This window comes from Polychytrium aggregatum, assembly GCF_025602895.1.
Source record: "Polychytrium aggregatum strain JEL109 chromosome Unknown BJ171scaffold_23, whole genome shotgun sequence".
NCBI lineage: Eukaryota > Fungi > Chytridiomycota > Chytridiomycetes > Polychytriales > Polychytrium > Polychytrium aggregatum.
In genome coordinates this window covers 192510-220490 of record NW_026516225.1, presented here as the reverse complement: position 1 = coordinate 220490, position 27981 = coordinate 192510, and the positions used below count along the sequence as shown (strand labels likewise).

Genomic DNA, 27981 nt, shown 5'->3' with positions numbered 1-27981 from the left:
AGCTGTCGAGAAAGTGAGTACGCTTGCCGGTGGGGTTATAGCAGTGATGGTGATGGTGATGGTGATGGTGATGGTGATGGTGATGGTGATGGTGATGGTGATGGTGATGGTGGTACGAGGAAGTATATCCATGCAGCAATGCCGCATTGCCAGAGTCAGCGAGCACGGTCGTAGTCTCGAACAAATGGGCTCTGACCTTGCCTTAGCATCGATACTACTCAGATAATGAAATATGTCATCGAGGAGGTCCACCGCGGGTTTGTGGTCCACGAGGTGCCAAAGGCCCTGACTCGCCAGGAGCTGTTCAAGATCGAGCTCCAGCAGGTACTTGTCGATACCGTCAATGCTGTTGAATGCCGCGGATATCCTGGAAGGACGACCACCCAGATACGGTCGCCTGTCGTTGATTCTAACCACTTCCCCTGCGCCAGCTGAAAGACGCCTTGGATGCAATCACACATCCAACGCCGGTCCTGCACCGACCCATCATCTCCGTCAAGCTGCAGCCCACTGTTATGCGGCGGAACCTCATGAACGCCCAGTCCATGTCCTATCTCGAGGCCGCCGAGCTCGAGATTGCCGCCAACAAGGCCAAGGGCAAAAAGGGAGAGCGCAAGCATCAGCTAACCGACGAAACCGCTCTGCAGTACAACCTGGTCAACACCGACTTGGCCTCGCTACTGAACCTCAAAAAGCACGCCGACACGGGCGACGAGGACGCAGACGAGCCAGACGAATCGCTTCTCCTTTCCCAGGGCGATCTTGGAATCGTCGATCCCATTCTCCAGTCCCACCCACGCTTTGTGAGACGCAAGACCCGTCGACCGGTGATCACCAAGATTCCGCCACGGAAGCGCTATCTGCAGCCCAGCAAGATCCGAGAGGAGCATCTGACGTCCTTCAACTACTCCAGTGTGGACGAGCAGGTAAGCACGATGATGGCGGATGATCAAACTCTGAGACATGCTGTTGCAGACCCTCCGTGGCTAGCGATGGAAGAAGCAAATCGACGATAGCCGAGCCTGCGCTCACCATCGTCCTCTGTCCGTGCATGGCTGTGCTGGTATCGATCAGTTCCTACCGTCGTTTGCGAGGAAGCAATCCATGTTCTTTCCTCCAACTCAAGTTGACCATTTCGGAGAGAGTATTCAGACCGTCTTCTCGGACACAAAGGTCAGCGTCAGTGTTTGCCGCTGGGGAGTGTGTGACTAAGCTGTGGCCCATCTCGGTCTCGCTTTTATGCGATGATGCGATGGTGTGCCGAAACGTGCTATCAACTAATAACTCATATTATCGCTCCACAGATGGTTGTGCGCTCGATGGACTCGCGGGTCTCGGGTCGGATGCCACAAGGATTCATAACGCTCTCGGTTGAGCCGGCATCTGAAATCACAGACTTTGGCCAAGACCTTGACTCCAATTTGAAGGAGAATCTTGGTAGGCGGCATGTGGACCGGCCTTCGTGGTTTTTACTTGATGTGCTGATGCCTCTCTCTGAACCAGACGAGCGGCTCACTCAGTACAAGGAAGTCGAAGAACTCTATGACGAAATCATGAAGACGGTCGTTGGAAGCTCGTACTGGGAAGGCGAGGAAGGTGGGTGCACACAATGGTCTGCGTCGGCCCGCTGCGTCTGCCCGCTGTGTCAGCCCGCTGCGTCAGCCCGCTGTGTCAGCCTGCTGCGTCAGCCCGCTGTGTCAGCCATGATCCATGAGATTGGTCATCAATTAATGCGAAATGTGTCCGACCTATGGTCACCCACGCAGCCGAGCAAGATTCGGGCATTATCACCCCCGCTGCGCCCTTCGATAATGCCCTGACGATGTCGTACGCATACCAGGGCCTGGCTCCGCCTCCGCCCACCAGCCACCAGGATATCGAGGCCGAGCAAATCAGCAGAGCCACCAACATCTCCGAGCGACGCGAGCACTTTGGCTCTGAAATAGCGCTCGGCCCACTGCCGAACCAGAAGCCAAAGTACGACGACACCGTCCGGGCCAACATCAACGGCGAGTTTGATACGCCCGAGGTCAGGATGAATCCCCGTTTGCGGGACGTTATGGTCCAGCCCGACGACTTCATCAACGACCGCATGCTTGCGATGAAGAAGACCCCGTCGTCCAAGTACGGTGTGTTCAAGTACAACTACGGTGGATACATTCCCTTTGATTTTGAGCAACGGCGGCAGATGCACAATGTGCCCTTTGGACCGGACGATTACCTTGGCTGGCTTCGGAGCCGCGCCTGCGATTTTGTGGCCGATCTGCTCATCGACGATCTCGACGACGAGGAAAAGTTCAAGCGGGAGATGGAGGAACAGCGACGGCTGCAAAAGATCAAGGAGGAGACCGAGCGCGTCGAGAAATTCAAGCTCGAAAAAGTCGAACGACGCAAGCGGCTGCTCCACTTTGAGAAGGGCATGTGGAACCCGGGGATCATCGAATACATGGAAGAGATCCGCGAAAGCGACGGAGACGACGATGTGCCAGCGCCAAAGTCATTTACGCCTCAGTCACCGCTTTCGGCACCAGCACCAGGACAGCCTGAAATCGACTTGGGCACAGCTGGATCGCAGCCGGGCGATAAGCCGGCCGCGGAAGATGGCGCAGCCGACCAAGATAATGAGGCTCTACTGTCGATTCTGGACGACTCTGGGAGCGACAGCGAACCGGGAGACGAGGATAAGGAGAGGCACCAGAAGGAAGGTCTCGAGCAAATCCAAGAGAATGGCGAGTCTGAGCCCAACGAGCCCAAGTAGGTGGTAGATTGATCGAGGCGAAGCCTCGACGGTGCCTGTCCATCACCAGCTTGCTTTACACTGCGGTGAGCCAAACTGATCTTTGCAACCGCGTATTCGCTGCGGTTAGCAGCGCCGACCAGCCACTTCCCACCCCCGCCGATGGCAAACGAGTCAAGTTTTTCAACCAGGAGACCTTCACACAAAAGGCTGCCGAAGACAACGTTGGCAAGATTCAGGGCGAGCTCGAGAGGCTTTGGCGAGCACTCTACATGCCCCTGGACCAAAAGCTCGACATGGCTATCAAATATGGCTCGCACAAGTTTATTTCCAAGCTCGAAACGGTTTGTGTGCTTAACCTAGCTCGTGAGCAGAGGGACACTCAATGCCGAGGTCGGGGCTGACGACCGCGGCGTTGCAATCTCTTGGCAGGCGCTCAAGTTGTGGAGAAGCGTTTCAGAGCACATCCAAACGCGGGAGACACTCTTGATCGATATCGAGGCGTTCGAGCGCACTGCCTCAGACCCTGCGTGAGTTCCCGGACAGCTTGGCGCGGTTTGCATCAGCGTTGGCTGGCATTGATGGGTGTAACTGGCGTGGCTAACTGGGCTAACGATGAGGCGTTCAGGCGGTTCTTTCGCCGCGGACATGACGGCTCCTCGGAAGCGCGGCTGGCCGAGGCTCGTGCTCGAGAAGACCTTATGCGCAAGCTGCACTATGTCGAGGCGCGCATCCACGATGTCGTTAGCTTGATCAAGCTCGAGTTGAATGAGACTGTGACGTACAAAGGTGAGGCGCATCGGCTTTGCACAAAGGCCAGGCCTGCGATTGCCTATATCATGCCGGATCGTCCATATCATGCTGGATCGTTCGCTCGATGTGGTGGCATTCCCTTACCCTTGACCAGGTCGGCGATCGAGCAGGCAGGACATATTCTTTCCGTTCACAATCGTGCATCGATCCTTGCCTCATGCCAACAGGTGCGCCGTACATCGAGAAGATGAAGTATGACTATACCGAGATCCTTCAAAAAGTTGCCCAGGAGCGTGAGGAGCGGGAGCGACAGCAGCGGGCCGAAGCCACGCCCTCGCCATCCAAGTCACCATTTGGACGGAGCATGTCACGGCCATCGAGAAAGTAACCCAGTTGCAGCTTGGTACCAATGCCTGCTTGCTCGAGTCGCCAGAACGGGAGCTCAGCACTGAATACGGCGCACGCAACGTGAAACAGGACATCCATCCGTCTTTGCTCTGGATCCTCAATACATACCCACGTGGCTGCCTTTGGGAGCAACTCGCGCAAGTAAGGGGAGAGATACCCATCGGGTACATGGAGACGCAGGCTTGCCAAGCGGTTAGAGCCGCTCCACCACCTCCAGAGAACACACGGCGAGCGACTCGTTGAGCCCGCCCAGATGGTCGAGTGCATATGGCAGCTCAAGGCTGTGCCTCCCAGCCAATAACATGCAGTGGTTGATTTGAAGGAATGCAAATGGGCGCTGGCCCGTTTCGATTGGGCTGTATTGTTGGCACAGCGATACATCGTGACTAGTTGCTTGCACCTATGAGATATCAGTATCCCAAGGCTTTTCGACGGATCTCAAGCATCTGGACTCGGCGGTCGATGCGCGCCTGGCCGACCTTGGGGTATCCGACAATGTCGCATATTCTGTTCCAGTAGGGATCTGTGCAGTTGCCGAGGTGTAAGTGCTCAAAGGGAACAGGCGGTGGTTGGAAAGGCACACGGCGCATGACCCCAAGTCGGTTTGACTTTGACCAAGCCCCTGCGGTCTGTGACTCACACTGTCGCTGGACTCCAAAGACGAGCTTCTTGCGGTCGCCGTCGGCGAAGCCGTATTTCTGGTGCTCGTTCTCTTCTTCCTGTCGCATCTGCGGCTCGCCAGGTAGCCGAACTTTGCCTTGCCACACCTGTGCGATCCACTGGGTCTGTAACTGGAACAGCGGAAACGGCTCGACCTGCATGGGCAGTCCCACAAAAGCCAGAGTCGGGTCTGGAATATGGAAGAGCGACGCATATAGATTGCTGACACCCAGGCCTTTCTCCTGCCCGGCACAGGCTCGAAGACTGTCTTGCAGCGAGCGGTCAAGGAATGGGAAGGCGAAGTAATACCCGGTCGCGAGGATGATGGCGTCGATGGACTCGGTCGTCTGCGATCCGTCGACAAAATGGACCCGTCCGGTCTCTGGCTCGATGTGGTCAATCTCTGGTCGGGCCTTGATGTTGGTACTGAGCTTCTTGAGGGTCTCGCCGAGGTCGCCAGCGGCATCGGGTCGGTCCGTGGAAAGATAGGCGATGGATGCCACCGCCGAAACTTCACGGGCAATGTCGATACCCGAGCTTCCGCCACCGACAACCAACACAGAGCGGCGCTCAAACTGTTCGGGCGTCCGATAGTCTCGGGTGTGTAGCAGCTCGCCTGAGTATGGCAACATTGGCGGCGAGCAGACAGTCAGAACACTGGCTTTTGGTCCAAGCGGTTGCCGGCCGCCGCCGTCGCCGGATGGCAAAACAGCTTGCACCTACCTCTGTACTCGGCCAGTCCCCGGATCGCTGGCCATCTGGGCTTCTCGTAGTGGCCGTTGCAGACCACGACGGCGTCAAAGACCTCGAGCCGGGCCGGGCCATCGCCCGAGACTGTTACAACCTCCCAAGCCGGCTCTTGTCCAGGGACGATGCTCTTGCGCACGGCCACAACATTGGTGTGGAATCGGATGAACTGTCGAAGGTTGTAATGAGTCGCAAAGTCCCGGAGATACTTCAAGACGAGATGGTGCGGGGGGAACTCGGGTGTGTCTGCAGGAAAGGGATAGTCCAGGAAGCTCATCAGGTCGTGGGTGAGATTGGTGTGAAGGTTGGCATACATTGCCGAGGCCGTCGGCGACGGGACGGGATCGTAAATCCTATTGACAGAGAGGCATCAGACAGACTTGCTGCAATGCGCTGGTGCTCTGCGCTGGCATCCATATCGCAGCGAGGGGTAAGCAAGGGTGCGGACGGTGCGGCTGCGAATGCCCACCAGGTTCCTCCCACATCGGTGTTGCGCTCGAACACCTGGATGTCGAACGCAGGATTCGAGCACTCGCTGAATGTTCGAGCGGCGGCGAGGCCGGCCGGGCCTGCGCCGATGATGGCGATCCTCATGATGGCGATGTCGTAGCTTGCAAAGCCCCGACTCGGCTGCAGAGCCAGAGGACCTTGGAGTTGCCCAAAGACCGCTCTCGCCGACCGAGGGACTCCGAGAAGCGCTCTCGCTCTCGGCCGATATTTGCTCGAATCCCAAGACAATCGCAATTCCACCCATCATCGTCCATCAAGCGCCGCGGTGGTCAATACGGCTGCCAAAATGTCTGCTACGCCGACCGACTGCCGCCTGGGATTCCTCTGGAAAGCCTCGCACCAGATCTTTGCCAAGCACCCTGCGCTCTCCCGCTACTTGGCATCCAAGTTCCTCGATCTGTCGAAACGAAACGGCACGCCCCTTTCCGACACTGCCAAGAAGAGCGTCTGCTTCCGATGCGGCACATACGTGGTCCCTGGTGTTAACAGCAAGGTGGCGACGGTTCACCGTGCCCGAAAGCGCCGGCAAGAGATTGGGGCTGCCGAAGCCGAGGCTGTTTCCAAGACCAGCCAGCAGAAGAGACTGAAGAGCGACGCTCCCATCGCAGCGAGCGAGCCGAGCCAATGCACAACCGCCGAGGAGAACCAACCCCACACCAAACCGACCTCGGTACCGGCCAGGTCGGCCACTGGCTCAGCCAAGCAGCCTCTGCCAAAGAAACCGAAAACGATTCATCTGTCCCTGAATTCCGACCACATGGCTGGTATTGGAAGGCCCAGCCAGTCCGGCGAGCGATCGCAGCCATTATCCAGCGGCGCTGATGCCCAGAAGGATGCTGTCCACAACCACATGCGGGTAACCTGCTTGGTCTGCGAGACGCAAACGCAGTACACAGGGGCAACGGTTCTCCAGGCCGCTGCTGCCATCTACAAACCGAAGCGAACAAAGTCAGTCCGGAAGACACAGCCCCAGATCAAGCAAACCAGCACCGTCCTGCCGCCTTCTGGACCAGAGACGCTCCTGTCACGGCAGATCAGCAGGGGCCAAAAGGACACTCCGGCATTCACTGTGCCTGCAAAACTCTACGGACGGAGCCTTGCCGATTACGAGCCGGCCTCAGCTCCGACCAGCTCGGTTTCCAAGGGCCCCGCCATTCCAGCCAAGGGTGGGGCCGCCAAGAAGTCCGACCGCAAAAAAGGACTCAAGGCCCTGCTGGAGCAGAAGAAGGGCCAGAGCCGCGAGCCGGCCAAGACCGGGTTGACCCTGAACGACTTTCTGTCATCGCTGTGAGACACAAGCAGTAGGATTATACGTGCAATTTGGTGCTGCTCGACGTGTAAGTCAGCCGGGTTTCGCCGACGAATATATTGCGGTGATGCAGATTTGCATATGTGGATGGCTTGCCCTGCCATCGAGGCTATGGCGGAATCAGCGCGACTCCCACGTCAGCCGGGTGACATGGTCGACCTTCTTGTTTGTTGGGCGAATGAATCCCATAAACTGCAGCTCAGTGATGGCCTTGATGAAGCGGGCGCTAGGGTCACAGGCAGCGTCAGTGAAATGATCATCGCATTGCCAGTGCATGCAGATACTTTCGTCCAAACGCAAGCGGAAGTGAGGTAGCTTACTGGACTTCACTTTGGGAGAGCTGTGGGTCGCCTGAGAGCACCGCAGTGGTTCCCGAGCTGGCGTGCTGCTCCAGAATCGCTCCAAAAGCCAGGTACCAGTCGTAGAGATTGATGAGTCGGCCACATTCGAGGTAGAGCTTGTAAGCGATACTGGTGTCCGATGCCATAGAGACGTTCGTAGGTTTGCCTCTGTCACTGGCTTCTGTTTCAGGTGCTGAAACGTCTACGCCAAATTCGAGATAGTAGTCGCTGTGGTTGAGGGCAGTCTGGATAGTTGCTCGAGGAAACGGATGGAACGCCTGTGCGGACGATGGGGGGGGGGTCATGAGGATGCAACCAACTCTCATCGCTCTGTCCAGGCCAGTCGAACACAAGGTGGTTGATTCAAATTTGGTGGCGGCCGCCACTCCTGGCGCATACCTTCTCTATCCGACCGGGATGCATGTGATACACAATCTCATATAGCGGAATTGACGATGGTGGCTTGAGTGTCTGGCTGCGGGTGTCTCGAATCGAACGAAAGGTGGTTTCGCGACCAGTTAGCACATCGTAGCGTGTGCTACGGTTACTTGGTACTCAAAAGCAAAAAGGCATCGGCGGCACAGCACCGCCGATACAGCACCACACCCTGGCAGGGGCCCACGCGCGGCTCACCTGAACAAATCCTGGAACTCGGCCGCGGCCCGTTTCGAAACATACTCGATGCTATCTTTGTCGATCTCTTCGAGATCAATGAGGGGCTTAAGTCGTTTCGAGACCACAGTGGTCCTCCGCGACTTGAGCTTGGACGTCTCTTCGGCAAGTCGCTTCAAGGTTCCAAGCTTCAAAAAGTTGCCGTCCTCCTCATCTGATGACTCGTCTTCGTCACCGTCATCGTCATCGTCCTCGGCGTCCTCACGTTCCTGCTGGCGAATGCGGTCGTAGTCGGCGAGCAGATCGATGAGCTTTGTCCTGAAGTTTGGAAGGAGCGAGTCAATGTCCCGAAAGTCGCCCAGAATGTGGATACAGTCGCTCAGACACTCGCGAAGTTCTGCTGACTTGATTTTTCTGTCGATGGTATGTGTCAGACTCGTCAGTACCGGTGTTGCTTCAACATGGCAGTATCAATGATCTGTACAGCGTGATCTGACCCAGTGTACCGCACGAATGAGAGTACCGCATTCTCCATGTCCTGGCTTGCAGGGATCGGCCCGAGGCAACAAGTCAATCACACCACTGACCTCATAACAAGCATAAGCTCGCGAATGTGAGCCGACTGCCCGAGACCTGGTGGCTCGAGGCTCTTCGAGTACAGCGTTCGGATTGGTCTGCGGAAAGTCGGAGGTGCCGAATCCTGAATCCGCAGGAGCAGGCGAAATGCAGCATCGAATCTTTGGTGGTATGCCTCAAGTTCCGAGAGATAGCCGCTGACGGCTTGCAGCAGATACTCGTCGTCTTCCAGGAGATTGCGAGCCTCCGTGAGCTCGCCGTTTTCACAAAGACCCTCAATATGTCTGAGTTGGAAGCAGAACCAAAGTCGTGAGTGCAACGATTTCGGAGAACGTGATGTCGTCGCTCAAAGGCAGCTCAATAATCCATACCGTTTGAATGAGCCCAGCATCCGAATCATTACGATGCACTCTTCGTTCATAAGATTCAGCACCTTTTCGAGTTCTTGGTCGTCCTCCGGGTCCACGTCGGTGAGGATGCTGAGTGGATTCGAGTAGTAGTGGTCCATCAAAGAGTACTACTCAAGAACAAGGGCAACGCGCAGACGATGAGGCCCTCGGTTAGGAGTGGAGCTTCGCGTACCGCCAGACCAACACTATCTCAATAGTCGTCAATGCGATTTGTCTGTATAGAGACACCCGCAACAGCAACGTCATCGACAAGCTCGCTCACCTGCAGCGAGTTCATGAACGATTTGGCCGATCTCGAGCACAAGTTGAAGTCGTCGAGCATGTTGTGAAACGACGAAAACGACAACTTCATGCCCCGATGCCTCCGAATGAAGATCTGCAGTGACATCAAGCCAAAGACGTTACTTTTGCTCGCGGATTGGAGGAGTCGCTCCACAGCAAACACGATTGATGATACCCACATGCTCGACGATCTTGTTGATGTATGTGGTGGACTGCTCAATTGTGAAGGTTTGTGTTCTCAGCAGCGACAGGACCGATCTCGGAAAGGCTTGGTGGATGGCGCTCATTGATGTTGCGATGCCCAAGATCAGCACGAAAGGCAGGGTGTGTTGATATGAGCTGAAGCAAAGTAAGGCGGATCGATATGAGCGCATGTATCTGGCGAAGCGCCATTTTGCCCTGGATTCCATCAAGCGGTTTGTGTCAGGTACCTCAAGATGCGAATAAAGTCGTGGAGAACGACTGTATCAAAGCCCTCAAAGTCGGGGACAATCAAGACGAGCTTGCCATCTCTGGACTTGCCAGCAGTCCATTCTGCGTGCCATCCCAGCAGCAGCTGTATGTCGTCGGTTGCCACGCTACAAATGCCCTGCATGACGCAATTTCAGCGATTGAACAATGCCGTTAGTCTGGTGAACGGGAGTGGGCCAAGAATGGTGTCTGAGCGGGTGTGTGGGATATAGGCACTTACACGTTTGCTGGCGAATAAGTCCGTGATATCGTCGTCCTCGTCATCGGCCTGGAGGTCACGGCATGAAATGTAGCGAACGGGAGGTTGAATCAGCCTATGGCAAAGTCGCGCTGATCGTCATCAGAGACGCCACCTACCGCCACCGTCTCAGTCTCTAGCGCCTTCTGGCGGCCGATAATTTGCTCAATCATGTTTGAAAGAATCGATTTGAGGTTGGGACAGTCCTTGGAGTAGAGCATCGCCACTCGATCGCATCGGCCGCTCTCGAGGGTCTGTGAAGCGATTTGCTTGAATACAGGGGTGTGGTCCGAGATGTTTGTTCCTGTTCGCATTGATTCAAGGCAATACATATCAAAATGTGGTCGTTGTGATGACGGCGGCGATGATGGCGGCGATGACGGGTCATCGGAGTAGGTACCTACCGGCAAACACCAAGGCTGTGGGTAGCTCACGGACTGGGAGGCTGCGGAACGATGTCAGCGTATTGATCTAAAAAAATGGGCCGGAGATCAATCCATCACCATGGCTCTGCTTGTTGCGTCATTGATACCTACCGGATGCTGTTGCTATCGCCGACATCCGTGTTGCTCTTGGAGATGAATTCATCCAAGTCTTGGAATGTCTGGTCGTTCACTTTGACGATCAAGCTCTGGAAAGGGGCCGCCGGCAGCAACATAAGAACGCTGATATGCTTCAATCCTCTCTCTCCAGCTATCCTTGCCCGCGATTCAGGAATCCAGACTGTTGCAGCAGTGACATGGCTGCTGATCGATGGTGATATCGCAGTTCTGCACGGTAGCCTGTGGATGGTTGCCCTCCTCCGGACTATACACATTGTGGGAGCACTTGTCAGCAGCAAGCACACCTCAGCCTCTGCCCGGATTTCGTCCCACTTGGAAGTGTATCGATCAAGCCGTTGGAGCACCAAAGATGGATGCTCTTGTCCGCCGTTCAGCTTTTGGAATCCCGAGATCAGCTTGGCTGTCGGCCAGGTCGAGATGGTCTTGTTAGACGAGGAAAGCAGGGGAACAGCAGGAAGAGCGCCTCGACGAGATCGAGCTGACTTGTGGAGAAAGAGATGGCTCCTATTCCGACGGATGAGTGCGGCTTACAGTCTCGGATGGAGGTGTCGGCGGACTTCGATGGCGGGACCAGGAAACAGCCCTGTGGCCGAAGGGAAGGGCGTCAGAGACGAGGATCGGTTTCGCATCCATTCACGGGCATCTGCCTGGATACCGTGGAAGCAGTGCGGGTTCGGCAGATCAGCACCTTGGACAGCGAGTCGAGGATCTGGGCCATGGTTCGCAGATGGATCTTGATGCAGCCGGATGCAAATCTGGATCATGCCCGATCCGGCTGTCGAAGGGCGGTTTGTTGTGAGAGCGGACGGCAATCTATCCTAAAAAGGCAAGTCGCGATCTGGCTTCGTCGGTGTCGTTTTGGCAGCAACCAGGCCCCGAACGGCGGCTGGGCTTTGGACGCTGACGGGCCATGGATCATGACATCGGCGACACATGCTCGTCTGCATCGTCGTTGTGGACTCGGAATCTGGTGATATCCAAGCTGCCTCAGCCCGCAAGCCATCCGCTTGCAGTCGCAGCCGAGGCTTCACAGACGATTTCCCTCAGCGAGCTGCCATCGTCGGTCAACTACGACGAAGAGCGCGAGCTTCTCCGAGAGATTCAGAGCTCGTGGCCAAAACACGATATCCGTCGTCCGATAGCCGTCCGCTTTTCTCTCGAAGAGCACAGCAGCTTCCTTGAGAGTGTGGTCGTCAAGGGCAAACTGGCACAGCCAGATCGCGTCTCGAGCAAATCTGCAATAACGGCTCCACGGAATAGCAGCGGCCCTTCCGACAATGGTATGATCACAGCCCGATCGAGCGACGGGAATAGAAAGATATTCCTGAGTTTTAGAATGCTATATTAACGATGGCCACACTCTTAGTTTGGGGCGGTGACGGATTGCCACCAGCCAGCAATGCCCACTTGCCATGCACATCGCAGAGCGCCAACCCGATTCTCAGCGACGACTGCGAGGATATATTTCGTGGTAAGCCCGGTGATGTGGAGTGCGCCTCATCGATTGTTAAGCCCTATTGGATATCATGGTGATGGGATGTCGCAAAGGGTGATGAGGTGCAGTCCGTTTTGGATCCATTAAGCCAAGACCCGTGACCATATCACCGATTTTGACGGACAGCCTCGGATGTGAAACTCAACAACATCGACAGATCTCTATCCAATATTCGCAAGGAAATCCAGGAACTGTGCCATCAAATAGGTCAAGAGCTTGGACATTCGTCGCCTCGTAGTTTGTGCATTAAGCCACAGCTAGACAGGAAGCCGGAAGCTTCGGTCGACGACGGAGCCAAAGTCCTAGTCACAACAGGAACAGAATCCCAAGAAAGGGTCGTGACTGTTGATCAGCCTCCAGTGCATCACAGTGTGGATACTGGAATCCTGGCTCAATCTCAATTCAAGGAGGAGCTCGAGTCGATGATCCAGTCGCTGCGCGGTGAGATCCGAAGCCAGGTGAAGCATTCAATCGAAGAAGCCGTGAGAAGCAGGCTTGCTCCAGAAACGCGGAGGGAGGCAGCGAAACAGAAGCGACGCCTGTCAGCAAGCTCCAGAATTCATCAAGAAGTGCAAGACTTTGAGCAGCAGCTGGTGCGCATTGTTTCTGAAATCACGACGGATCACACTGAGATTCCACAGGATACCGCCGCTCGATTGCCGAAAGCGATACCGTCGCAGGGACAGGCATCAAGAGAGAAGCACAGCCACAAGCCACACTCCCGACTGCCACCGAATAGGACTGATGCGTCGGATCGGCCACGAGCGGGACCAGCCAGATCCGTCCGTCCATCGAGACAGTCGCCGCAGCCGACGAAGTATCCGTCACAAGCGGCAGACAGAGGAACTCGAACGTATACCGCGCGAGAGCCACCGTCGCTGGTCTCGATGGCAACGAGTCACTATCGCCAAGTTCGGAGCACGCCGTCGTATGCCCAGTCGACGTTCTCGTCAGAGAGCAGAGCAAACGGTGCCGAGAGTCGGTCGCGCGGCAAACCCTCAAAACCCCAGAGTAGAAGCTGAGTCGACCCTGAAGACAATGCAGGGGCAATACACTATATTCAGAAAACAACGGGACAACACAGCCGTTTCCATGAACATGTAGTATGTGGTGTGCTCGCGTCAAGCAAAGCCATAAGTAATACAATCAAATCACTTTGGCAGCCTCCGAGTGAAGACCGCCGGTCGCTCTCCGATCTCCACAATCGACCTGCACACTGTGATCATGTTGCGCGCCGCATTGACGTCGCGATTCCACACTGTCCGACAGCTGGGATTCGTGCAGCTCCTGACAGAGTGGGAATTCGCAACACTGGGCGCATCGAGTCCTTCCAACCGAACTGGCTCCAGGCACTTGGAGCACACTTGCGAGGTGTTGAACTCGTTCGTCGAGGCCACCTTGACACTTCCATGAGTGCGATGTGGGTGGCGACGGTGGTGCTCGAATTGCTCAAAGTACCGAGCAAACCGCTGCCTCCGAGGGCTGGATGCATGGCCCTTACCTTGCCGCTGCACTGGTCTCGGAGTGTCAGTGGTGAATGGTGCTCTTGGACACACTGAATATAGAGGCAATGTTTTTCAGGCTATTGATGAGAGTGTTGCACCGCATCACAGAATGGTCCTGGCCAGCACGCGATGGTATTGGGTAACTGAATATTCGTTCGATGGTCAAAAACCCGGGGGTCTCGTATTTTTATTGGATAGGCTGTAATACACTGGGTCGAACCCAATGACAGGTCGCCGAATGATTGTTCAGCGTCCGATCGATGGGAGTGCCAGTGAATGTCCCGAGCCACAGGCGAACTCAAACACTCTCGTCCCTCATAGTCCGGCATCCACACATACAGGTGGCGGTCGAGTCGATCCTGACGACGAGTCCACTGGCAGCACTCCAAGGTCCTGGCCACGGCATGCAACGTCGGGCTCGGGTCATGAATGCCACCAAGCCGTTCTGGGCTCTCAGCAGACGTCACAGAGACGGTGCAGACCAATGTCTCCTCGACGGCCCGGCTCCTGCAATGTTCGGAGTCTGCGCCACAACGGACATCGATGAATAGAGAGTTTCAGATGCACTTTCCATGTGCACTTTCCAGGTGCCGAGCAGCGGATCACTGAGTGCTCTTGTCAACACCGGGACATCCCTCAAGACCCAGCAGCTCCGATATTGGTGTTGATCCCCGAGACAAGACCGCTCGGGTCTCGATGTCTCGTATCCGCCCGCCAGGTTGTTCGGCGAGGAGGCAGAATCGACGCACCTGGGTCGACAAAGTCTTTCCACTCGGGCGAGGCAAGAGCGGCAGTCATCGAAGCACCCACATCATGGACTGAACGATCGGCGGCTGCAGGAACGCACACCCGGGACTGCTCGATTGATGTGGAATCACCCATGAGCTGCGATGAGCGATGAGCGATGAGTGATGGATGTGATGGATGTGATGGATGTGATGGATGTGATGAGTTTGATGAGTTTGATGAGTGTGGGTCATGTACCCCGCCGATGTGAGTCAGCGAAAGTGTTGTATCGGCAACCATTCCCAGCAACCATTCCCAGCTACCATTCCCAACAACCATTCCCAGCTCATCCGTCCCATTGATATCCCATGCATCCGTCTCAGAGCCACCAGACCCGCCCCCAACAGGGACCATGACCACAGTTCTGAGCATCGGTTTATTGTTGCAATAGTGCACTCGATGGTTGCCACCCGGATGCTGGCCCAGGCCACCCTCGGATGATATCGTCCCACCCCTTCGCAGGACGCAGTGCGGATCGATGCAAGCCAGCCGGGTCACATCGGTCATGAAGCATCGGGAGATGCCAACACATGCAAGGCTCAGGCTCGGCGCTTTCGTGGAGGATCACCCCTCCATTTCCCAGAACTACCACGATCGTTGAGTGTTAAGAATGCACCAGGTCCCCGTGGTGCGCGACTGAGTTGGGTTGAATCTGTGTGGCGATCCTTCAGCGACCCGGGAGGGTCATCGCTCGAGCGAGATTGCGCACCAGTCCGAATCGCACCACTTCGAGAGCCTTCTCGACCTGGCTGGCAGCCTGACTGGCCTCGGTTGCTGAGCCGGACTCATTCGTACCCTTCCCAAATTTGAGGAACTGAGTGCGGCGGTGGCTGAGGGTGATGTGCTCGAGACACCGCATGAGCTCGATGGTGGACGCCTGGTCGAAGACGATCGTGTCCTTGGATTCGAGCAGGGGCAGCGAATCAACTAGAAGCTTTGCCCACACCTCCTTGGGAGCGATGCCCGAGGTCAGAAGCTCAATCAGTCGCGATCCAGCGAGCTTGAGTTGACCGTGCTTGATATACTCTGTGAACTGCTGGTAGTGGGCCAGGAACAGAAGCCGATCGCTGGTGGCGTGGAGCTGCTCGGCGGTGATGTTGTGGACAACAAAGTCGTGGCGCTGGGAGAGCTGGCCATTGGCGACAAACTCCTCAAAGAGCCTGTCGGCAAGAACGACAATCTTCTCAGGCTCGTTGGCTTTGATGAAATACGTGATAGCGTCGCCGAGCGAGTCTGACTTGATCGCTCGGGTGCCGAGGATTCGGTACAAGGTCTTTTCTTCGTCGGGTAGGTTGAACTTACGGCACAACCCAAGCAGTTTGCGGGCCTTTAGGTCGGTGTCGATTGGTACGCGGGTGACGAGTATCGAGATCAGACTTTGACCAAAGACAGGGCATTCGGCGTTGAAATATTCAAAGGCCAGGCTCCAAAGCGACGGGTGCTTGAATATGGCCTGTCCGTACTGGACCAGATGCCATTCCCGGAAGCTGCACGCTGTTTCGGTGACTTTGCTCATCTTTGGGCGAGAGGTGAGCGAGTCTTCCACAAGCTCGCCGAGAATGTTGCCGTCGGTATCGAATACGGCATCCATTGCCGTCACAGCAAATTTGCTGATGAGATCGGTCAGATGACTGACCAGCCATACATCGATCGCGGTGCAGAGTCGGAGTCCCTTGAAGATATCAAGACTAAAGAACGCCAGTAGAGTGGATTCCAGTGGGTCCGTTGCGATTTCATAGCCGCCTTGCACAGTCTCGAGGTGGGTCCGGAGCTCGTGAGACTTGCACATGGGATCGCTGTAGAATACGAGAGCGGCCAGGCCCTCCTGCCACGAAGAGGATGCTGCCAGAATATCATCCGGATTGCCGGCGAGGATTCCAAAGGCGAGCCGGAGATGCTCCAAGCTCTCATCGGGGTCAGCGGGGCCCTCGGACCGGCTATGATACTGGCAAGTCATTTTCCACTCCTCCCATGCCTTGGCGTCCTTGCGAGACTGCAGGTCCCAGGACGCGGTGCCCAGGGTCTTGAGCTGCCGGTCGAGAATAGCCGCAAGCGATTCGTTTTGTCGAACAGAATCGATGGCTTGCAGGAGATCGGATGCCTCCTGGGTTTTGCCACGCAAGATGCATGTGTGGACGGTGGGCCAAAAGTGGGAATGAAGTGGCTGTGATGTTGACTGGACCAGGTCATACTGCGCCTGGCTTGGGGCCGGGTCATTGACGTTGACCCACCAGAGGAGCCGCTCTCGGATAGGCGAGTTGGGGGAGGCGTTTAGGAACATGACTTGGCACAGGTGCCAGATCCAGTGCATCATCTCGGCCGACTCGATTTCGGCGCGCAGCTCGTCGGTGAGATCGTCCTCGGACTCGACATCGGAGGCGATTGTCAGGAGGGCGTCTCGATAGTCGGCGATTTCTTGCAGATACAGCTGGACGAAACGGGCAAGGTGGTCGTGGTTGAGCCTCAGGGGACTCGGGTCTTTGGCAAAGTCGGTGGAAGCGACATCTCGATCAGCCGTCTCGGACGCGGCCCAGGCAGACTGCAGGGCAAGAAAGATGCTGCCTGTGCTCGAGGTGAAGGAGACTCGAGAGGGAGACATGGACGGGGCCGTCTGGACGGCAACGGTTGTGTCGGCCATGCCTCTGTGCGATTCCAGGTCGGAGGGAGTATATGCCTGGTGCAGCAGCACGGTATTCGAGATGGGGTGGAGGGTCGACAGGATCGAAACACCATCAGGAAGCTCGGTGAGGGAGCGGATCAGGCCAAGGTGAGTGGTCGGCGGGGTGAAGCTCGACAGCTCCTGGCGGATTTCGGTGAGAAGATCGTTGCTCATGACGGGCGGCTGGACAACAGCAGAGGCGATCTTGTGAGAACGAAGACGCTGTGATATCAGTGAGAGCTTCAGGACTCAACGAGACTGGAGCAGACCTTTGGCGTTGAGCGAGACCGAGTTGAGTCGACGACGGGACCAGGGGTCTTGGTGAGATGGGAGGTGCTGTCAGGGAAGTGGGGATCTCGAGAAGCAAGATTCCGCGCAGAAAAAAAAAATGGCGCGGTTCTTGGTTCCCCAGGACTCTGGCGCAGGATTGCCTGCCCGCATCCTGAGCGGCAATCTGCCTGTCTGGACCAGGGCCACCATACGTCAGGATGGCGGACATGACAAATGCCGGTCGAACGTGGTCATGGACTCGAGCTGGGGAAGGACCTGGTGCTCTAAGGAATGGCTGTATTCAAAGACAAGGAGCCGATTGTCGGTGCGGCCAATAAAAGAAGCCTCTCTAACAATAAGACTTGAATGCGGAGGGGATATGGAATGATTGAACGACTGAGGGTGTAGTAAAGGGGGAGGTCTCAGGCAGAGGCCGGAGGACGGAAGATGGAGCTGGCGGGCCGACACGAGTGCGACGTCCAAGGTCAAGCCACGATGAAATAGATTGCAAGTGGAGCTGATGCCTAGAGGAGCTGTACGGCAAGCAAGAGCGAGATGGCGGAGATCAGGCCAACAGACATGGCCAGGATGCGGGCCGAGCCCGAATTGGGGCCAAAGCCGTCCGGATAGGAAGGCAGATAGTCGGACTGGACGATTCTGAAGGCATTGGAGATGGTCGGGAGAGGGAAGCCCGAGGAGTAGCAGGGCACCTGGCCGTTGACGACCTTGAGCGGGTCAAGATCGTCGGCGACCAATCGCAGCGAATACTGGCCCGTTTGGGTCTGGTTGATGCTGTTCCAGTTAAAGGTGGTGAGGTTGGGGTTGATTTTGGCAATCAGGTTGTAGACAGGCTGGTTGCCGTTGCTGTTGATGAGGGCCACATATATGCCAATGTTCTTGGCAGGGAACTTGGTGCGGTCCGTGTTGGAGGAGTATCCCCAGCTGATGGTGAGGTTGCTGCCGACGGTGACGATGGTGTTCATGGTGGGGGCGGTGAACTGGAACGAGCCTGGGATGGAGTCCAGCGAGCTGCAGGGCTGGGCGTTGGTCTGGTCGGTGCATCCACCGGCATTGGTGGTGTTGACGTTGCAGCCGGCCGCAGGCGTAGCCGAGGGGTTGAGAGACACCAGGGACTGAGTGGCATTGAGAACAGCGCCGGAGGGTGCGACGGTGGTGGACGTGGGCTGCTGCGAGGCCAGGGAGGCCTGGGAGGCGGCCACGGAGGATTGCGAGGTCGGCTGCTGCTGGGCCGACGAGGCAGCGAGCACAGCGAAGAGCACCATCAAGACCTTGACGAGCGACCACATGGCGGGCAGGCTTGTGAGGAGCGTGATGAGATGAACGATGATGGGAAAAGGAGGAAACAGAAGGACTTGCCGAACGAAGCCGAGGGAGACAGCGAGAAGAGAGAAGGAGAGGAGAGTGGGAGAGATGGGATGAGAGAACGGGAGAGAGGGGGTGGGAGAGAGGGGAGACACCCAAGACATATCCGAGACCACAGCGAGACCACATCCGAGACCACATCCGAGACCGCAGCGAGAGGGCGCGCCGTTGTTGTCCGCCCAAATGCAGCCCGGTTTTGCTTTGTTTGGGCGGCAGTGGGCTTGTGGCGCCTTGTGTGGGGGGCATGGGGCAGTGCGGTGCAACGCCTGTGGCGAGGACGGAGGCGCTCATTCGCAGCCAAGCCACACCGCTCACTGCGACATTCCACACCCACCCACACCATCAAGGCCCTGAGGAGGATTGGGTATTGCGGATGTCCACACGGTGTATTGAGCCATCCGATGGCACAGGTCTGGGCACTGCGTTTCCTCTATCAAACACGTTTGTATTTGCAGAATACAGCGCGGGGTCATGAATCAAGGAGATTTCCCTGCAGGTCACTTCGACAGCCCGTCGAGGCCATTTAGTTCATGGCCTGGATGAGCTTGTTGATGAAGTGCTCACGGTTGCCGCTCTCGCCGCCCTGGATGAAGTGGATCGACTTCTTGCCCTTGAAACCGCCAGTGGGGTTGGAGAGCTTGAAGGGCCACAGGAAGTTGTTGGCCTGCTTGAAGTTGGGGCCAACGGTGAAGAGCTCGTGGATCAGATCCTCAACGCAAATGATGCCGAACTGGCCGAGAGCCTTCTCGATAACAGAGTTGTCGTGGATGGCAATGCGCTGCTTGTCGACCTTGGCGAAGCCGCGCTTGTAGACGAGCTCGCGGACAGACTTGAGGTTGGGGTAACCCCAGGCAACATAGGGAGCAACCCACTGGATCATCTGGAGCGAAGCCTTGTTGAGCTTGACAAAGACACCAGAGTTGATCTGGTTCAGGCGGAGGAGCTGAAGGATCTTTCTGGGCTTGGGCGAGAGCTTGTTGATACCCTTGAGGCGGATAACGAAGGCAAGCTTGTGCTCGGCGGGGACAAAGAAGGAGCCGGTGGCCTTGGCCTGGCGACGGAGACGGATCTCGTCGCGCTCCTGGCTGCGGTACTCCTGGACGTACTGCTCAGCGCGCTTGAAGATGACCTTGCGCTTCTGGGCGTTGTCCTATTCATCGCGGTGCGTGCAAGTCGCAGGGGCAAGCGATCGACAAGGGAAATCACACATTCGTCAGCAGTCTGCACATTCGCCGGCATACAGCCGCAGCGCGCCCTCGCAGCAGATTGCGTCAGTCCCGAAAGATGGTTAACAGTTGACATCATAGCGCGAAGCTAGCCAAACAGTGGTTTGTCATCACCAAATCTGCATCGCTCAGAGGCCCAGTCGTGGACACCAAATCATTACCTTCTTGCGGAGAACAGCAGCGGCAGCACGCTCGGCGGCAACCTTCTCGGTGGCCTTGCGCTTCTTGAGGATGGTCTCGGGGACGGTGGGCTTGCTGCTATCCAGAAACAAGAGGGTGTCAATAAGACCACATGCGCACGCTTATGGCCAGGGAAAGGGAGCCATCCGTCACTCGCAGGGAGCTCGGGAAATGTCCAGGCTTAGTAGCAGCTCGGCCTGGCGTCGCATTGGGACACACGAAGGAGCGGGTCCGGCTGCGACGCCGGGCTTTGACGAGCGCTATTAATCCAACGAATCCATTTGATCGGAGCGAGACTTGGATCGGCCGGACGTCCACCGCAGGCCAAATGCAGGCCGCTGGCGCTACGTCTCGGGCGAGCTCGCAGCCGACAAGTCCTCACGTAAAAAGGCGACTGCGGAACTGGTCCAGAGTCCAACATGAGATGAATATACGTGCTGGGCTCGATGGCCTGGTGGTGTCGATCCTATCGCTCGGCCACCAAACACCAGCACGAATTGATTTGAGGGAAAAGCGGCGGGTCGCCGGATGGCACAGGATGCTCAGACCCGTCGACTGTCCGTGACCGCCGCTTAGTCCCCAACTCCTTCAGTGGGTCGCACGGGCCTCGTCTGCGACAGAGTCCAGGGCGTGTCCCAAAGAAGATTTTGCCAAAACCGTTGTGATCGCACCGGAACCTATTCCGGATGGAGACGGCGGCACAGAAGACGGCGGCTGCGGGAACAGTCACGCCCATCACCGTGGGCCGTCTCCAATTGAAGCGTCGTCCTAGATCGCATCATAGTTCAAAGAGTCTTTTCGGGACAGTGTGGATGAAACGAATTGCCCATCTGGCGAGTCTGGGAAAACGGCCGCCGCGCAGGAGCAAGCCGCCCATCCTGTCGGTCTACTGAGCCTTCCTGCTCGTTCCGCCAGAGTGTCGAAATGCCTGGGGCGGTATGCCAGCTGTGCTCCGTTCACGCCCGGCTGCAGTACGAACCTAGGGGCCATTTCTGTTGGTCTGTGTGCCGAAAGTCAACGACGTTGCAGAGGAAAGAGGGAGGCGGCAAGAGGCAGCCGCAGCCCGGGTCGTTTTGACCGTGTGTCTGTGGCGCAGAAACAGGAAAAAAAGCCAAGCCACGCCCGCGTCAGCTGACCGGATCGAGTGTGGCCGGATCGAGGGCATGCAGCCGCACTCGATCCGACTGCGCAGCGCATCGTCGTGGCTCATTTGTCCGCATTTGGCAATGCGCTTTGGGCGACGCGGAGCCGCTTTGGACATGGGCCGCACCCGGCCAAGACATTTCAAACGCACCCTCCCCGTCGTCGGGCTGCTGCTGCGACCCTCCTGCTGCAACGACTTCCCTGCTGGGCGGCCTTGCTCACCACGAAGCCTTCGCTGCTCTTTATCGTGGCAACCCTCGTCCCACCATAACCGAGCCGAGAAGAACCGACTCAACCCACCGCAACTCGCCGTGCAGTTGACTCTGATCGATTTTGAGCTATCCGTGCCCCGCCTCGTCCCAGGCCACCACCATTCTTGCAACAGCCATGTCGAGCGACTCTGAATCACTACCGCCATCTCAGCGCAGAGTCTCGACGCGGATCCTGTCACAGCGAAGGCTTGCGTCGGCCTCCCCTTCGTCTCCAGCGCCGGCAGCAACACCCAGGACCAAGCCAGGTGAGTCCCATATAACCAGGCCCAAGCCGTGCACGAACGACGGCGCACTGCGAAGCAGCAATGACAGATGTCGCCATTTGCAGTGACAGATACAGCAGCTGGCATGGCCGGTGTTGTCGACGGCCACGACTGACGCCGTTGACTCACGCCGTTGACTCACGCCGACACTCTGTGTGATTGCTCCTCCAGTCTCATCAGCGCGACCAACGCCATCGAAAGCAGCGACGAGCTCCGGCAGAAAGAGAGCTGTGCCTCCAGCTCTTCCTCACGACACTGATGAAAGCGACCAAGACATCGGCGATGACGACGCCAGTGTCGCACAGAGCCCGCCGTCATCGTCACCGCCAACACATACCACTCAAGCGAGTGACACCCCTGAAATGACATTGATGGAGTCGCTCCTCGTTCCCGGTATCGCCCTGAACCTGGTCGTGTCCGAATGGAGTGACAGCTTCTCCCACAACGAGGACTCTGCCTTGATCGATCTGATTCAGTTCTTGATCGAGGTGTGTCATTGTAGCAGGACCCGGACACCCGTACGTTGCCCTGTCTTTCGGCAGCCTTTACCACAGACTGATCGCATTCGCTTCTTTCTGGGCATGTGAATAGTCATGCGGTCTAAAAGTCTCCAAGGACAAGATTGTTTTGGACGACGATGACGCCGTCCCCCAAATCGTCCAAAGCCTGGTGGACGATATCGAATCGGTAGGTGTGGCTCTTGAGACGGCGAATCCCACGAGAGCCGCTGAAACTTGTGCGCCTCATCGAGAGCAGAAATGGCAGCATTTAGGCTGGTCCTGGAGGCCGTTTTGAATCTCTGTTGATGCGCCGTTCCTTTCTATCAGAATCAGCAGCTTGAAGACTATCCACTGATCGTGAAGGGCAAGGGTAAGCTTGCCGGCGCAAAGTTCAGAAGAGTCTTTGGCGAGTTCTGGCTCAAGTGGGCGGCAAAGGTCAAGGCTGAATTCACCAAGGACGAGACTTCCCTGGAGAAACTCAAAATCTGGGTGATCACAATGACATCGTCCATCTTCCGACCCATCCGTCATACCTCGGTTGTGGCTGCACTTGCCATCCAATCTGCCCTGTGCGAGGCCGCCAAGGCTGTGCACAAGGAGTGGGTTGTTTGCAACAAGCAGCTCGAGACCGAGAGCACCAAACCAGCCGGCTCCAAGCGAGCCGCCGCATTTACCGAGCGCTCGGCCGAGCTCCATCGTAAGAAAGTACAGTATGAAATGCACATCAACGACTTTTACACTAGGCAAGTGTTGTGGCAGCTCGCATCGAGCGATCTAGGGTTGTCACTGCGTGCGCTTTGGGCTTGGAGGCGATCCGACCGCCTCTGTCGTCTGTCGCCAACATCTCTGCATCATCTAAAACTCATCCGCACGCGGCAATTTCCAATTCAGCGTGTTTTCGCATCGCTATCGAGACATTGATGCCAACATTCGTGCCGAGTGCATTCACCACCTTGGCCAGTGGATCCTCTCGTATCCCGAGCTCTATCTCGAGGGCCAGCACATTCGCTACCTCGGCTGGCTCCTCTTTGACAAGGAACCGCATGTTCGCTCCGAAGCTATCCAGTCCCTGGCAAAGCTCTTTGAGTCAAACAACATTGAGGTCACCAGCGGCCTCCTGCCCTTTGTCGAGCGCTTCAAGTCTCGGCTTCTCGAGATGGCCTTCCGAGACAAGGACTCCGGAGTCCGTCTGAACGCCGCAAGCACTCTGGTCCAGATTGCACTCGGCGACATGCTCGATAATGACACCCGCGACCAGCTTCTGCAGCTTCTCGTTGTCGATGACCGCAAGGTCAATAGCCAGATCGCCAAGCTGGCAGCCAAGACCCTGAAGGACGACTACATCGAGCCCAAGGTGACTTCCATCAAAGGCAGCCGATCGCGGGCCAAGCTCAACCGCCAGTGGATTGAACTCAAGTGTGTAGCGGTGTTCCTTGCCAAGCTCCTGGATGGCGTCCAAGAAGGCAGCGATTCTCAGCGCCTTTCCGACAGCGGACCGAGCCTGCCCAGAGAAGCAAGCGCAGGCTCAGACCCGCGCCGGTGCGAGCAGCTAGAGTTCACTCGCTGGCTCACGGAGATTCGTGGCGAGGGTGCTTCGATGGCGTACCACCGGATCAAGATCGCTGTCGAGTCGCTCTACTCGAGCATGGAGGCTCTCCAGGTGCGGCTCAGCTGTCCTCGCTGCGGATGCACTTTCATATGTGGCTGGCCGCGATAGAATCACTTGCTATGGAGCCACCGAAATCGCTCCGACACAGCGTGTTGCATAGCACTTGCAGCTAGACCTGACTCACTGGTGCTAAAACGGAGACGAACATGTTCCATTCTCTCGCCAGGACTGGCACGCTATGGCCAACTACCTGTCCAAGGACCTGACCCTGTCAACCGACGATGATCCTGAAAATGATCCGTATGCTCTCTCGGATAGAGAAGAAACCGCGTTGGTTTGCATGCTGAGCGCTTCTGTTGAGCTGCTTCTGACCGACCGAGACACTGGGTTGTGGGATGACCGCCGCATGGAACTCAGCCGCGACATGGTCAAGGCCGTGCCTCAGCTGGTGCGCAAATACGCCACAGACTTCTCGGCTCTTGGCCGCATTCGCATCACCGAGGTGCTTTGTCTGGTTCGATCGATCGACTTGAACGTTTACTTTGAGCTCCGCCAGGTTTCGGTAAGTAGGAAGAACCTTCGTTTCTGCATGCTCCGGTGCTCGTCTGAAGAGTTTCTCTGGCCACCTCTGTCCAACAGACATGCGAAGCTCTCTTCGATGACATTCAGAGCATCCTCATGAAACACGCAAGCGCCCACGTTATTTTCGAGTGCGGTCGCGCCTTGATGTTCCTCGCGGGTGACCAGACCCTTCGTTTTGGAACGGTGCACTCCTCCAGCTCGGGCACTAAACGCACAGCCAAGAGCAAGTTGGCTGAGGACGGTGCCGACGACGCCAGCTCGTCGGCTGTGACTGGCCTGCGAGAAACCATGAAAACCAAGGTTGAAGAGCTTGTAGAGCATATTGTCAATGACCAAATGATGACCAGGGCCAAGTCTCTGCACAAGACGCTCAAGGCACACGGCGATCTGGACGAAGCCGATTTGTTTGGCTTCCGCAATGTGCTCGTCCGGCTAGATCAGCTCATGTCCCTGGTCGATCTGGAGTCCATCAACATTGTTGCAAGTGACGACGTGACTACTACGGAAGCCGACGAAAAGTATTTGCACTCGGGGCTATTTGGCGCGGTCGATTTCTGTCTCGGCGTTGGTCTGCTGATCCGCAATCAAAACGAGGGCGGCGTCGTTGTCCAGATATCCGACGACTCGCTCGGCTCGGCTAATGAAGTGATCGAGGATATCATCGAGCTGACTCTGCGAATCCTCGCTGTCCAAACTACTTGGGATCTCAAGAAGCTCTTCTCAACCATTTCCCCGGCTCCCAACACTGCCGGAACGGCTGCGGAAACCGAGAATACTGATGGGCCCGAGAAAGCCGAGCTGTCGGCGAAGGAAGTCGAGGCGCTGGCCGAAACTGTCCACAAGAAAACGAGCCGCCTTGTCAGCACTGCCGAGAGCTTGCTTCTCGGCATCGACCAAACCGTCTTTGGCCTCAAGCTGCGTCGCGGTGCCGTCGATGTGCTGCTCCATTTTTACTCCGTCCTGAACTCCAATCTTGTCGAAGCTTACCCCGATATGCGCCATGTCGTTGCCGACGATATCCAACCCGAAATCTCCCGGATTCTTTCTGCATACGTCGACTTTTCGTCATTCCCGGAACCATCCGGTAGCTCGACCGATTCTGGACCGGCTGATGTCCTCGGGCTTGCTCGCCGGCTCGACTCTGAGGCCCGCGAATCTGCTCGCCAGATGCTTTTGCGGACCACAGGATCGTTCTCGAACTTGATCAAGCTTGGTGTCCTCTCGCCCGCGAATGCTTCGATTCTTGTCCGGTATATGCACGTTGGTCCTTTGGTTAGCTCCAAGGACGGTACCGCGGTCCTGGGTGGGCCGTTGGTTGACGTATTGGGCCCTGTCTGGAACAGCTTGGGCGAATCGGTCCTGAGCATCCTCATCGGCCCCTATTTGTCCAAGGCGGTGGAAATGCTTGAACAAGACGAAGCGCACCTCCGACCAGAGTTTGATCGGCTTCTGGATGCCCTGCATGACGCCATCGTCGACGGCCTTGATGGGGTAAGGATTTCTTCGTGCCTCTAGTGCCTCCAGTGCCGGCAGTGCCGTCGGTGTCGTCGGTGCCGTCGGTGTCGTTTGGAGCCACATCTTCTGACTTTGCCATTCGCTGTGGACCAGGCCCTCGATTTGCACTACAGCGGTCGGGTGCGCTCGACAGACCCGTCGTTCCAGACGGCAAAGGCAATCGGCACCAAGGTCAAAGCTGCCTTCTTGCACATATTCATGCACTCCAAGCACCCCTCCACGAAGAGCGCTCTCGCCGCCACGCTCCTGCGGGTGATCAAGTCAGGCTCGGGCCGGGTTGTTCAGAGACTCCTGGACAGCATCCGCCGGCGCGAAGAGGCCGACAATTCACTCGTGAGCTCCATCCAAGAGGACCAAGCCGTGCCCCCCGCAATCGACGACGTTGGCGGTGCCTGGAGAGTGTGGGGAGTCCTGGCTGCGGTCGTGCAGCAGCTGCTCCAAGACCCCTCTGCACCCCTCGTTGTTGAAACCCAAGACGAGCCGCCAATCTCCTCGGTTGATGACATGTAAGCCCGCGAACAGCACGGCGGTACAGCGCTGCACTAGCGTAGCGCTAGTCGCAGATGTCTGATCATTGGCAGAGCGGCTTTGATTCTGTGCCGCACAACAGACACTCCGATCTGACTCTTTTCGCCCTGTCCCCAAACTCAGCGTTGAACATACCCTCGATGCCATGGCCAGCCACAATATCAAGCCTGTTGAAGACGAGCCCGAGTGGCAGGGCTTTTGGGACTTTGTCAAGGCGCTGCAGAAAGGCGAGGCCATCAACCGTCGTCGCGGCCGCAAGCCCAAGACCCAGCGCGACCGATCGCCCGAGCCCGCTGATGTTCCCAAAACGCCCACAAAGAAGTCACGGACATCGGCCACGCCAAGAAAGTCGCTTTCCAAGGTGCGGTCTCCCACGGGATCTGGCTCGGCGCGAAAGAAGCGAGCCAGCGTCGCCTCGCCTGCCGCAACGCCCTCGCGCAGATCAGGCCGCGCAGTACCTCGGCGAGTGTACGCCGAGGACTCGGACGAAGAATCTCAACCGGAGCCCGATCCCGAATCCGACGAGGCCTCGTTGAACAGCGGCGACGAGGGACCTCTTGCCGGGTCGCAAAAGCCAGCGCGCCGGCCTCGCCCAACCCCGGCTCGTTCTCGGGCGTCGGCACACACGGCCGAGGCCCAAGTTTCATCGGTAGAATCCCCGCGACGGGCACAGCGGCACGGCCAGCCGGCCGATACCGATAGTGGCGACGAGCCCATCCACATCCCTCAGTCGCCTCCGGCAACCCAGAGCGGCCTCCGTCTGGCGACAACCCCAGGAATCCACCACTCCTCCCAGAAGCGCAGCCTCCGAGGAAACACCCAGGCAGTCGAGGACAGCGACGACGACGACGATGTCGTTGCCAGCACTCCTCCGCTGAACGCTCGATCGCGAGCCAAGCGAATCAAGCGATGAGAAGCCAGCCTCAGGCCGATTTCTGGCGAGCCCCAGGCTCATCCGTGTGATAAACCAGCGTATCATCGATCTCCTGCCATCAGTGCACATCTGCCAATACAACATGCTCTGCCCACATGATCTAGACGACCGGGAGGGCGGCAATGGTCGTGCATCGTCCTACAACTTGGATGTCCAAGCCGGACTCGTTAGCGAAAGACATCGCATTGGTCCAGGCGGCACACCAACCCATCGGGCTGAGAGCACTCAGATTAGCCGTACAGCGAGCATTTTGGAAACCAGCAGCCCAGACCGAGCGCTGTCGCCTCGGTCTGCCATGACTCGACTCACGGGCTTGGTCTGGCTGTGTGATTGGAACGCATGGCAAATGCTCTCTTGGTGCGTTGGATTGACGGCCGCCCCGGGCCGACCTGTCTCCCACCGGCCCTCTGCGCCAGCATCGGGAACTTTATTCCAAAACAGCAACTGCAAAACAGCGAGATTGCCGCACGAGACTTTCCAGCGGAGAGAGGCCATCGTATGAACCGAAAGCGAC

At 57.1% G+C, this 27981-nt stretch overlaps 9 protein-coding genes across 9 annotated transcripts; 4 read left to right on the top strand and 5 right to left on the bottom strand.

Moving 5' to 3' along the window:
* Nucleotides 1–355: 355 nt before the first annotated feature.
* BJ171DRAFT_137851 (uncharacterized protein) lies at nt 356–4062 on the top strand. Its single transcript, XM_053105691.1, has 9 exons — nt 356–926; nt 1075–1173; nt 1305–1437; nt 1504–1596; nt 1767–2754; nt 2871–3081; nt 3170–3267; nt 3366–3526; nt 3718–4062. The coding sequence occupies exons 1-9, from the start codon at nt 516–518 to the stop codon at nt 3876–3878; spliced, it is 2355 nt and encodes a 784-aa protein (XP_052965712.1). The 5' UTR covers nt 356–515; the 3' UTR covers nt 3879–4062.
* Nucleotides 4063–4213: 151 nt separating this feature from the next.
* On the bottom strand, nt 4214–5918 carry BJ171DRAFT_509132 (uncharacterized protein). The gene is made up of 4 exons (XM_053111348.1): nt 5775–5918; nt 5282–5658; nt 4539–5174; nt 4214–4421 (listed from the first exon to the last, which is right to left on the bottom strand). The coding sequence occupies exons 1-4, from the start codon at nt 5897–5899 to the stop codon at nt 4309–4311; spliced, it is 1251 nt and encodes a 416-aa protein (XP_052965711.1). The 5' UTR covers nt 5900–5918; the 3' UTR covers nt 4214–4308.
* On the top strand, nt 5919–7178 carry BJ171DRAFT_509129 (uncharacterized protein). Its single transcript, XM_053111347.1, has one exon. The coding sequence runs from the start codon at nt 6102–6104 to the stop codon at nt 7104–7106; it is 1005 nt and encodes a 334-aa protein (XP_052965710.1). The 5' UTR covers nt 5919–6101; the 3' UTR covers nt 7107–7178.
* BJ171DRAFT_509127 (origin recognition complex subunit 3 N-terminus-domain-containing protein) lies at nt 7179–11394 on the bottom strand. Its single transcript, XM_053111346.1, has 16 exons — nt 11306–11394; nt 11149–11200; nt 10902–11017; nt 10591–10685; nt 10459–10499; nt 10174–10358; nt 10037–10084; nt 9777–9934; nt 9525–9684; nt 9326–9439; nt 9025–9170; nt 8665–8937; nt 8099–8491; nt 7865–7940; nt 7445–7743; nt 7179–7350 (listed from the first exon to the last, which is right to left on the bottom strand). The coding sequence occupies exons 1-16, from the start codon at nt 11333–11335 to the stop codon at nt 7245–7247; spliced, it is 2292 nt and encodes a 763-aa protein (XP_052965709.1). The 5' UTR covers nt 11336–11394; the 3' UTR covers nt 7179–7244.
* A 111-nt stretch (nt 11395–11505) lies between these two features.
* BJ171DRAFT_568751 (uncharacterized protein) lies at nt 11506–13281 on the top strand. The gene is made up of 3 exons (XM_053113531.1): nt 11506–11897; nt 11984–12088; nt 12239–13281. Exons 1-3 carry the CDS (start codon nt 11528–11530, stop codon nt 13132–13134), a joined length of 1371 nt encoding a protein of 456 aa, XP_052965708.1. The 5' UTR covers nt 11506–11527; the 3' UTR covers nt 13135–13281.
* Nucleotides 13282–14764: 1483 nt separating this feature from the next.
* Nucleotides 14765–17428, bottom strand: BJ171DRAFT_509122 (Nup85 nucleoporin-domain-containing protein). Its single transcript, XM_053111345.1, has 2 exons — nt 17332–17428; nt 14765–17245 (listed from the first exon to the last, which is right to left on the bottom strand). Exon 2 carries the CDS (start codon nt 17234–17236, stop codon nt 15071–15073), a length of 2166 nt encoding a protein of 721 aa, XP_052965707.1. The 5' UTR covers nt 17237–17245; nt 17332–17428; the 3' UTR covers nt 14765–15070.
* Nucleotides 17429–17615: 187 nt separating this feature from the next.
* On the bottom strand, nt 17616–18676 carry BJ171DRAFT_509120 (uncharacterized protein). The gene has a single exon (XM_053111344.1). The coding sequence runs from the start codon at nt 18637–18639 to the stop codon at nt 17857–17859; it is 783 nt and encodes a 260-aa protein (XP_052965706.1). The 5' UTR covers nt 18640–18676; the 3' UTR covers nt 17616–17856.
* Nucleotides 18677–19075: 399 nt separating this feature from the next.
* On the bottom strand, nt 19076–21150 carry BJ171DRAFT_509118 (ribosomal protein L30, ferredoxin-like fold domain-containing protein). The gene is made up of 3 exons (XM_053111343.1): nt 21101–21150; nt 20103–20196; nt 19076–19865 (listed from the first exon to the last, which is right to left on the bottom strand). Exons 1-3 carry the CDS (start codon nt 21109–21111, stop codon nt 19239–19241), a joined length of 732 nt encoding a protein of 243 aa, XP_052965705.1. The 5' UTR covers nt 21112–21150; the 3' UTR covers nt 19076–19238.
* Nucleotides 21151–21390: 240 nt separating this feature from the next.
* On the top strand, nt 21391–27611 carry BJ171DRAFT_509115 (uncharacterized protein). The gene is made up of 9 exons (XM_053111342.1): nt 21391–21781; nt 21971–22287; nt 22391–22486; nt 22627–23042; nt 23191–23959; nt 24135–24470; nt 24548–25981; nt 26099–26511; nt 26657–27611. Exons 1-9 carry the CDS (start codon nt 21652–21654, stop codon nt 27444–27446), a joined length of 4701 nt encoding a protein of 1566 aa, XP_052965704.1. The 5' UTR covers nt 21391–21651; the 3' UTR covers nt 27447–27611.
* Nucleotides 27612–27981: the final 370 nt, after the last annotated feature.